General features: G+C 36.6%; 1 protein-coding gene across 1 annotated transcript in view; it reads left to right on the top strand.

Moving 5' to 3' along the window:
• Window positions 1-11,279, top strand: part of LOC145988431 (sodium channel protein Nach-like) — a 200,302-nt gene extending 189,023 nt beyond the window's left edge. Inside the window, exon 10 of the mRNA XM_083123323.1 lies at window positions 10,461-11,279. Coding sequence (XP_082979449.1) covers window positions 10,461-10,855 — 395 coding nt within the window. The 3' untranslated portion in view covers window positions 10,856-11,279. The remainder of the gene's footprint in view (window positions 1-10,460) is intronic.
• Window positions 11,280-11,849: the final 570 nt, after the last annotated feature.

An 11,849-nucleotide genomic window follows, 5' to 3' on the forward strand; every position in this document is an offset into this window, starting at 1 on the left:
CTGATATTTTCTCACCCAAAGAAGCATCTCTACTCGTTAATCTTCCAAATGCTGCATGCTCCAATTTTTGATCGGCTGCATGACGATTGTCGAGGTCTGTGTGTGTATTGTATGCAATATCATGATCTTTACAAGCGGCATCAAGTTGATTAATTCCCCTATCTCCTCTTTTTAATCGTTTATCAAGTTTGGTGCCCGGACCACAGTACTGGTAACCAGGTACATGTAATTCGAATGGAAGTTTATTTATAATATCATTAACCAAACGTCGACCTTCTGATACATTCCAGAATTTAGGAGGTAGAGTATTGATAATTTTAATTAAGTATCCTATACCTTTTGGATCATTTACAATAAAATTGGCTAATTTATCACTGATCATGTTTACAATACCTATTTTTTCATTATAGAAATTATTGTTCCCAGCATTTTCTTCTCCGGCTATAACCAGCAATCTATCTATGAGTTTTTCACATCATCCACCCAGACAAACTCTTTAGGTAGAGTATTATATTGTTTGATACCACTACCGGTTTTAAGTTGGTTCCAGATCGGTTTAATTAGATTTTTGTATTTGTCGCCACTGCTCGATTTAACTCTATTCTGACTGGCATCATTATTTTGGTATAGAGCATCGGACAATATCAAAATTTCGGAGTAACTCTGGTAATCTTCATCTGTGTAATCTTTAGGGTGTTTCTTGGTAATCAGTTCCCACAACCCTATAGTTCCCGGGTATCTCGACCAACTATTTCTTTCACCCAAATTTATTTTCACATCATCGCCTTGAAATGTTACTCTAGATTTCCCAATTTTCCATACTACACCTTCATTTGATTCAATGGTCGGATACAATCCAAACACTTCATCTTTTTCAAATTTTCCAGTACTTAGGTAATCTCTTGCCAGAGGACCCAACTCAATTTTCTCAGGTTCACCTATAGTTTTAATAGGAGGCTGTTGGAGTGTTAGGGGAGTATGGATACTAGATAATGGTGTAGGAAGAAAATCTGTATAATTTTTAGCAGTAAGAGGTACCAATTCATTTATGAGATTTTTATTTTGTTCTGTGACACCTTTAATTTCTTTACCAAGACCACTGATTGCATCTATAATTGGTTGATCTTGACGTTTGTGTTGTTCATAGAATCCTCGATTTTCTGATTTCCAACCTTTGAATCGTTTGGTGAGGTACTCACGTAATTTAGAATTGTCTTCTATTTTGTGTTTTGTCATTTTTTTGATTAGAGGTTATTTTTATAACGTTTTAACGTTTTTATATCGATTTAACGTTCATGAAGTCGTTGATTTTGTTTCTATATTTTCCATTGTTAGGTTTTCTAGTCATGTCGATTGTAACAAATCCAAAATCATGAACAGGATGAACAAAATTTGGAAAATTGGTCGTAATTTAAATCTCCCCCTACATAATCATCATGAACATGTTTAAGGTTAGTGTGATCTTGACGAAACAAACATATTAAATTTGAATTATCCCTCAGTAACTGTTTGGGAATCTTAGAATATGTTTGAGCCAAATAAAAACAATCTATTCCTCTGTGTCGACCTTGAGTGAAGAAATTTCGAATTAAATATTGATTTTCCAGAATCACATCATCGAATACCACAACAGAATTTTCTAAACAGTGGTCGAGAGGTTTAATTCCTGATCCAAATGTGGCTATACCCAGTCCCTTATACAATTTCATGAGTTGCTGGTATTTTGGTTGTTCTAAACTTTTTGAGAATACATACAGGTGCCTATTTTTCCAGTCTAACCAATTAGGCGCAAGCAAGAAATTATCTACCAGCAGTGTAGTTTTACCACAACCGGATGGGCCTACAATACGACACCTAATATTGTCTGGTAACAACTCACCATTTTTTTTACTAGTTTCTACTAACTCTGGCAAACGTTGCACAACGTTCCAAGTTGGTATCATAGAATCACCTGGTTTGCCTCTATCCAACTTTTTTCTGGCAATCCTAGCCATTTTACATACAATTTGTTATTCTTTTTCTTTAATATTTTTTCAATAAGATATGTATCTGAATATTTTGTTTTACTGAGTTCCTCTTCATAAAATCTTCCTTTCAGTATTTTATTATAATTATCTTTTAATATATAAGTATACCTGTTGCCTGGTAAAACTCGAACCACTGTAAATAATTCGGTGCTCCAATTTTTTGTGTAACTTTTCTTAAATAAATGCTTAAATTTACTAACTCGCACCTTATCTCCTATTTTAAATCTGGGTTTCTCTGTTGTGTATTTATACTTATGACAGTAAACAGTAGAAATCAATCGTTGTTCATCAGATTTAGTTACCTCGGCAGGTTTCATATGTATGGTTCTATGCATGGAATTATTGTAATTATGTACTAGGTCAGGTAAAATTTCTACCCATTTATAGTTACCCTGTAGAGTAAATTGTTTCCACATGAGATTTTTTAATGTTCTGTTGAATCGTTATACTATACTTGCTTTAAGATCACTGTATGTAGAATAATGTTTAATATTATGTTGATTCATTAATTTGGTAAATGTGGAATTGTAAAATTCTTTTCCTCTATCTGTGTGCAAATAATTCTTTATCCTACCTTGCTCGAAAATAATTTGAAAGCTTCAGCGACACAAGTTGCTGTTTTAGATTTTATAGGAATTGCCCATGCATATTTGCTAAATGTATCTATCACGGTAAGTAAATATTTGTAACCATGATTTATCTTATGTAAATTTTTTAAAACCCCCGTAGACATTTCTATCAGATCACCCTCCCACAGATCATCTATGCTTTTTGTTACCACAGATAATCGTTTGTAATTACGACGGGCTGGTCTGTGTAATTCATTAACTATACCTTGTCTAGACATCTAGTGCGAAGAGAAAATATTACATAAAATGGATTATCCTCAGGGTATAATTGTTTTATGTCAAAAATTAATTTATCACCAGTTTCAATATGAAAAAGCGATAATTGTTCATCCTCATGTATTTTATATTTGTTGGCAGATTCATCCCAGTATGCTATAGGTATTTGAACTGCTTTGTGTATGCCATCTTTTCTTATTATAGTAAATTTGGGAACTTCGATATGTTTTATATTTTTTAGAAATCTAAACTTCAAAAATCTAAGTTGGCCATCAACAAAAAAATTCGTGTGCCTGTGCGTACGGGTATAATTTGTAAACATTACCTGCATTAACATATGTCCAGTGCCCTCGAGTGTTTGGAATACTTTGTAACCTAACAATTTCCATAGAATAAAACTGACGAGAATCTGCATCGTCTAATCTGCTTAATACCGGTTCCAGGTGTTCGCTGATAGTACGAACAAACTCATCGTAACCCGGTTTAATTTTCACATCCACATATACCTGTTTGAATTGTTCTTTCAAATCATGCAATTGATTGGCAAAATTCGATAAGTTCGATTCTTGTGCTGCTTCAATGGTGTTAATTTGCACCTTAATGTTCGAGATAATCTGCTGTAAACTTTCTACTAGTTTCAATTTCGAACTCTGGCTAGCGAGATCGTGTACTTGATTTCTGATGTCCATAAATAATAAGTTTAGTTCATTGATTATTTGGTTGGTGGGAAGATTAGCAACAGTTTCTTTGATTTGTGCAATTTCCCCCTGAATATTTTTAATATCTTCAGATTTGAGTATTCGATTTACCGCTTTCTTCATGGCTCTTATTTCCTGTGAAGTAGGCAACCCTGCTACAGTATTCTGAAGTGTGGTCAGAGTTAATTTTACAGCATCCAGTTCGGTTGCATCTGCAACAGTTTTCAAAATTTCTTTTAGTTGGGTTATGTCATCTTGAGTAGGCGTAGATTGCTGCAGTGTTTCTAACTTATTCTGTATGTCATCTATGAGATGGTGGAAATGAGATAATTCAGATTCGGTATTGAGATTTTCTAATTTAGCAACTTGTTGTTGTACTAGGGCTAAAGTTTCGGTGATACCTGGAAATTTTGATTCCAGAGTTTCCTGTACAGTAATTAATTCATTTTTCATAGTTTTAAGAGTATCTTCGATGTGAGCTATGGTTGCTTGTATCTTACCAAAATCCTCAAAAGTTTCCAGCTGCAATTTAATGTTTGTTACACTACGAGCAATGGCATTGAGTTCAGTAGATGAAGGCAAATTATGAATAAAATCTTCCAATGTTTGAAGTTTGGTTTGAACTTCGGTTATGGCTAAATGCAGTTCATCTGTCTGCAGTTCTATTTTAATATTTTCCAGTGTAGGAATCTCGAAAGATTGAAACTGTTCTCGTAATTTGGTAATACTCGCATTTACTTGTTCAAATTGCTCTTGAGTTTTGATACCCTGAACAATGGTTTGCAGTTCGGTGCGAATACTATTCGCTTGCTTGTTTAATTACTGTTTCAATTGTTCGGTATTGGTTATCTGCATTTGTCGAAATTTATCGAGTTCATTTTTTAATTTGGCTACACTTTCCTCCAAGTTTTGAAGATTGTCTATTGAGGCTAAATTGGTATATTTTTCCAGTAGAGATTTGAGTTCTCCATCAATTTTTACTATGGGGTCAATCAGTTGAGTTTGAAGATTTGTGATTTCTGCTTGTATATTCACATTTAATGAATTTTGTAAAATTAATAAATCTGATTTAAGTTTTTTAGACGTTCATCTAATCTAGCAATATCATTGGAATTATCCGGTATTTCCTGTCTTCTCCTGTTCCCAAATATGTCCATAATATATTTGTTATTTTATTTATTTATTATTATTTTGTTTTCGGTATTTTATATATTTCATAAATTCATAGATTCATAGATTATTCTTATTTCGATGAAGAGAGGAATTAATTTATTATACTCTCCAATTGTTTCAGCATACAGGAATTCACCTGCTTGCACTTCGTATGTTGTGTCGGGACTAATTGCATTATGCTTAATTCTATACAAATTCCGACCTATGTGTACAAGTGCTGCATTGGATGGAGAGATACTTATTTGCATTTTCCCACTGACAGGAATTTTATATGATGGTTTGTTATTATTGAATACATGTAATTGTTTCCCTGTGTCTTCATCAATTTGGTACCAGATACTATTTAGATGAATTATGACCAAACTTCTCAGTTTACTAAGAATATTTTTTATAATATCCATGTTGACTGGAATTTTCTCTATTTGTTGAATATGTTGTTTCTTAAATCCAAACACATTCATTGGCATAATTAGAAATATTTATATGGTTATTTTATTAATATATTTGCATGAAATATGTTGAGGTTTAGGATTCTTCTCAAAACTATATAATTTTAGATAATTAATTATTTTAACAAACCTCTTCTCTCAACTTCCTAATAATATAAGAAATAAAAATTAGTACACATATGGTGATATAGAGATATACAAATACAGAATCTTCGGTTCAGATCTGAACCGAATAGATGCTGGGGTATTTTACTAAAATTTGTAATAATTTATAATATTTTTAACATAGCACTTCGCTTTAATTATTGAAAAATAAAATTTTAGCAAAAGTGGAAGTGGACTGGAAGTAAACCGGAAGTAGACCGGAAGTGGACCGGAAGTAGACCGGAAGTGGACCGGAAGTAAACCGGAAGTGGACCGGAAGTAACTTAGCACTTAATTTTAACTTAGCACTTCGCTTTAATTATTGAAAAATAAAATTTTAGCGAAAGTTATAGAGGGATTTTCGAAAATTAGCAATTTTGCACTATGAAAATTGGAATTTAAGCTTTGACTTTTTTTTTTGCACTTTTATTGTGTCACTTTTTGTAACAGTCAAAGTTCGATTTTGAGTATATTACTGTATAGGTGTACACAATAAAAGTAAACCAAAATTTCGGGGGTGGCCCAGAACGCACCGTTTACCCTACTACTACTACTACTACTACTAATAATAATAATAATAATAATTATTATTAGTATTATTTGGAATAACATTTTTTTGTTAATTTATAATATTTATTATTGTATAATAACATATATATATTTTTTGGCTTCCGTAACACACAATATGGCGGGCACAGCTTGAGTAGCGTCGTGGATCACTAGTGTTGACCACGGGACGAGACGGGACAGGCTTTTAAAAATTCGAGACGAGACGAGATTGATCATGTGTCCCTTTGACAAACGAATATTTTCGAGACGAGACAGCATTTCACAGTATTTCCACGAGATGAGACAGGCCAAAGTCTCGTCTCGTGGGCAACACTATGGATCACGTGGGTATGCAGTGTTTCCAACCTTCGTAACTGAAAAATATCTGAATAGCCCCACAAACCATTGACGGATAACCACAAAAAACATTCACGGATAGCCCCACGAACCATTTCCGGCAAGGTTAGGTTAGGTTCGGTTAGGTTAAGCAAGCATAGTTAAAATTTTGTTCGTAAAACAATGCGAAACAGCTTTAAAAAATACAAAAATTCATCTTCACTTCTTGCGTGGTTGAAAACACTGACGGGGGTTACGTCATGAAATGTACGGAACATCCGGTTGACAAATACAAGCAACGGTCATTGTTCGTCGGAGAGATATTTTTCTTAAAAAATACATGAATTCCCGGTCGAATAGATTCCACGATAGAAGATAATATCTCCACAAACTTTCAGAATGCTACAGAAACTCATTTCCGTAAGTAGTTTCTTCTGTAAAAATGAAGAAATCTGTTTGGCGGAGATCGAAATGTTTACCCAAAAACTAAACAAAAACTTGGAATAATGAAAGTATTTCGTAATTTTTTGACATCTTTAACCAGTTCGTTCGTAAAGGAATTACTTTGCTACTTTATAATATCTGATATATAAGTAACGAATTAATTCCTTTATGTATATAATAATAGTCCTCCTCCGTGGCCGTGCGGTCGAAGGCACTATGCTTTGGGCTGCGGTTGCGGGACGGCATGGGTTCAGTCTCCGGGAATTTTCGGCCTGTGTATAGGGCCGGTGGCAACCCACCATCGTGAGGAAATTGGGGAGCTCCGAGTGAGTGAGCGTAATCCGGTCGCGAAGTCCTACAACGGTCGGGGGTTGGTCGGGCCGACCACCCGTCCCCCTAGTCTGGGCGCATATCTCCACGTCCCGCTGGTGGTCCGCGTGGAAGGGAGGCCAGGAGTCGGTAGGTAAGCCAAGGCCCAATATTGGGCTGTAGCGCTATAGTATTAGTATTACTATATAATAATAATGTTTATTAAATATTTAGTAATTTTTTTACTTTTATATTTAATAACATCCTTATCATGTTAATGTATACATACACGCATACACGCGCACACACACACACACACATACGCACACACGCACACATACACACACACACACACAATGTATACGTATTTGTGTGTGTAAATTAAGATCGTCCTCCCCCCACCCTCGCACCCTGGATGGCGCCTGTGATTCTACGCTTGAGTAGGTCCTGACCCTTAATTTCCTAAGGAAAGCCACACGATGGGCTTTACGTGTCCCCAAAAGCAAGAAATTCATGGGAGTTAGGCCTAGCGCCCACGGTGGACATTCAACAAAGAACACGAATAATATTCCCTAAGTTACCAGAATTTTGCTTCATCCTATAGAAGCAATCCAGCACGAATCACCAGCACTGGGAACAGATAAAGATATTTACAATTTAGTTCAATGCATTCTCTTAGGCTAAAGCACACTGTATTATTTCGCAAACATATATAGGGTGGCGCATATTGTATCTACCAATATAAGTTGGCAACCCTGTCGGAACTCAGGTGCGCATGCGCAGAAGTTTCCCATGCTTAGGCAGCTGCAAGTCTCGCAATTAGTCTGCCACAGAACGTTGCCCGGCTCAGATACGAAGCGTGGCAGTAGAGGCGTTCATCCGAACGGGTCCCATTTAGGAGACGCAGGAGACACTGGGACACCCAATGAGGGTCGCCATTAGCCAGTGCCAGAGCGTCACAACATGATACGATGGGTCACACAATAGAGAGCCAATGGCAGCGTGCAGAAACAGAAATCTTCAGGTCGAAGGAGGCGGATCCTCTGTCGCCCTATTGCTTCCCAGTTGTTACGGTCCGCCCTGGATCGTACTTGGTTCGATGGGTCTATTGAGCCTCGGCTTCACACTCAGTATCGCTTCGGGGCTTGAGTCTCCTCGGCTCAAGGTTCGGGTTATTCCGGCTTCTTCAATCCTCGATGTAAGGTCCCTCGTAATTCTAGGTCAAAGGTTCTCAATGTACTTATAGATCTTGACCAAGATTCTATAAGCAATCAACAATCCTTTTTCCCACTAGGTTCAGTCGATATTCAGTTAAGTATCCAACTTCCTTTTCTCTTTTCAGCCTCTGACCAGAGAACTGAAAATTAATCCGTGACCACAGAATAAGAAAAGGTGTTCCCTGACCAGGGACACAAACGTTGACTACTAACAGTCTATCGACCGATCCCGAATTCTGGTATATCCTAAGACAATCACAATCCTCTCAATTATATCTCCTGACCAGGAGCATAGAACCGAGAGAACATAAGCCTTCTGACCAGAAGAGCTAAGTAATTGTCCTAAGGTAATCCAGAATAAACTAATTCCTAGTAGCGACGTGGAAGTAAGCGCAGAAATACGGGTGTGAAAAGAAAAGACGGTAATACGAGTTACGTATTTATCTGGAGTTCGAATACAAAAGGCCACGGGCCACCGAGCTTTGTTGCTTATATAGGATTTCTCGGTGCCGTGAAGGATTTACCAACTTTTATCTTTACCTCAATTTTACATTACAATAAAATACATATTAATAAAATATCAAAGAGGAACATAATTAGTTACATCCAGAAATTATTATTTTTACCCTTTTGTGAATATTAAATATGCAATATAATTTTAATTGTTACTGTCAGCATTTAATTTGACTAAGGAGTATGGCTTCTTCCAACTCCCCTCTCTCCCTGCAACGGCCACGCGAAAAGACAACAAAGAAAAGAAAGAAAGTTTACAACGTTAAAATGTTAAGCAATTTTTTTTTTTAAATACAGGTTTTGTCTTGCGCGGGCATAACTTTCGTTTACCTTAACGTAACTAAATTCTGATTACACCGTCTTGCAGTAAAAGAATCAGGGATTAATATGATATTAATTAAATTATTGTCCGCCAAGGGACACGACAGATATAGCGTGGGGAAGACAGCCTAATCTTTCGTCTTTTCCCCGGTTTCAGCGTTTACATAAAGTTGAGTCTGCCTGGCTTCTACACAATAGCGATTGCTTTCTCGCATTGTTGTCACCGATAATGAAATTCCAGCTCAGCTTGCTGGCAGAAAGAAACAAACTCTTTGAACATATATTTAACATCAGGATGTATAGTCTATATACGAGGTGTGTTCCACTTTTCTTGGTAATTAACCATTAACACACAAAAATTTTAAGTACCAAACAAAGAAAAATATTAAGTTTATATACATATTTGTAACGTGGAACTGCTACACGTTACACAGTGCAGTACCTACTGCGTCTCCTGAATGGGATCCGTTCGGATGAACGCCTCTACTGCCACGATCCGTGTCTATACCGGCCAACGTTCCATGGCAGACTAATTGCGAGACTTTCAGCTGACTAAGCATGGGAAACTTCCGCGCATGCGCACCTGCGTTCCGACAGGGTTGCCAACTTTTATTGGTAGATGCAATGCGCCATCCTGTAGTATGTTACCTCCAGAAAGTAAGTTAAAGCATGAGCAATCAAAGAACTTTAAATTTTATTTTCGTTTTTTCCGTCGAAAGGCAGGGAGGACCACACGAACCCTTGATCCAATCGGCTTGGTCCAGTCGCCATGGTGAGGGGAAAATCTTGTGGTATTCTGCGTCGCCAAACTTATGTCTCACAGCACAGGTGGCAAAGGCACTCCTAAAAATTCCAAAGGTGCAGCCACGCCTAACGGTCGGCGCAGGGTAGGAAACGAATAGGTCTCCCACTCTCTGCCCCTGAACAGCCAGTGAAGATTGCACGTTGACAGCAGAAGGTGTCTTTTACGATGAACTAAAGTCAATCGTGCGGCAACACCGATTTTTGAAGTTCAAGACTTCCACAGTTTTACACGAAAAGTCCTGGTTTGTTCAAGTTGGTTCTTTGATCGCTCTGGCCTTATAGCCAAACATAAATAGTAACTAATTGGATTATTATATTATTAAAAACTAAGAAGAGAAAAATTCCATTGTTCAAAAACTTTCCATAATATTCAACTTAATAAATTCATTGATTGATAGATAGATTTGCTTCATTTTAGTTCGCTTTTTGTGCCACTTTTGTGAAGATGGGGATGAGTGATGAAATTGATGAATGGACACTCGCAAACATCCATGATAAAGCAGAGATTCGAACCCCTGGCAGCGATGTGCTAACCACTCCGTCACGGGGGCTGGCGCAACTTAATGCAATATTTATTTATGGTTAGGGTCAATTCCTAAAAATGCTTCATGAATTTCAATTTATCTTTCAGTTTCATTTGGAGGAACAGTTGGTCTTTTCCTCGGATGTAGTGTTCAGTCAGTGATGGAGATAGTCTACTTTCTCACGCTTCGGTTACTGTTCAACATGTGCAGAAGAGAGAAAGTACCTCAAGGTAGAAATGCAAAGGGCCCTTCAGACCAAGAAATCTTAGAAAACCGAAAGAGAAGAGTTCAAAATGTAATGAGCCGAACCAAGGATGTTCAGTATCAGCCAACTATCTGGGACAGCAAACTATCTCTCAATAAAAAAGAAGGTAGTAATGTCGAAAATGTGTGGTCCCTGATTCATCTTAGAAATGCTATTGGAGCTCCAAAACTTTTCAAGGATTTGAAACTTCGTCCTGGAAATATGAAACCTAAATTTTACTATGGGAATGACTATTGAACCAAATTTGATGAAGCTATATGTCATCATTTAAGAAACTCTAAAGCTGGTAGAAATTAAAACAATATGTAGTAATACAAGCTGTAATCCAGTATGGCTTGATTTTGTAATCTGTTGTATGCAGCCAGTAAAATCATACAGGAACTGGAACAGTCGGCTGTGATAGGCTTCGGAATATGAATGACGTAAAAAGTTATGTAAGCTTCAAAATAAAATGAACTGGTGGGTACATCGAACAGTAGTTCGAATCCCATTTAAGCTATAAGCCAGATCTAATTAGACTATCGGAGCATAAAGTGGACTTAAAGATTGGAAAAATGAAATGATGAGAAAATAAATTGAAATAAATCGAGTAATTGTGTATGTATTGTTCATGTTTGTTCTTTTGTTGATGTGTTCTTGTGTTAGTATAACTTTAATTGCAGTCACGTAAAGGGTTTGTTTCGATTCCATTTGGATACTAATGTATTATTTAATTATATCAATTGATGACAGTGGCATCACTATCAGAATGTATAGGTTAAGCGCCTAAAGTGGAAATTGTTAGCTGTAGATATGGTCCTGTGGTTTAACATAGTGACAATGGGGTAGCTGGTGGGAGAAATTCTTTGCAAGAATTTTGCTAGCCAGAGGATTTGTTCGAATTCATTTACTGACATAGGCTAACCTATTTACGAAGCCTGGAAATTCTCTGTGGTATGGAAAATTCAAAGTATTACTTCCAAGGAATTGCAAATAACCAAGAAAACTATTTGTTCATTACAAAAAAAATCGTAAGCTCTATGACAATATTTATTGGTAAAGATATATTTTGTGGCTAACCGACAGTAACTGTACTACATTATAGATTTCTCTAAATATATTTGTGGCCTCACACAAACTGACTAGTACTCTCGCGTTTTATGAGTATGCAATAACTTTGAAGTTTTGGTGCTGAATCAGCATAGTGAGAATTACTGAGGAGCCACTGTGAGAAAATACCGTGCCTTTCACT

This window comes from Lepisma saccharinum, chromosome 5 (genome assembly GCF_977018435.1).
Source record: "Lepisma saccharinum chromosome 5, izLepSacc3.1, whole genome shotgun sequence".
Taxonomy (NCBI): Eukaryota; Metazoa; Arthropoda; class Insecta; order Zygentoma; family Lepismatidae; genus Lepisma; species Lepisma saccharinum.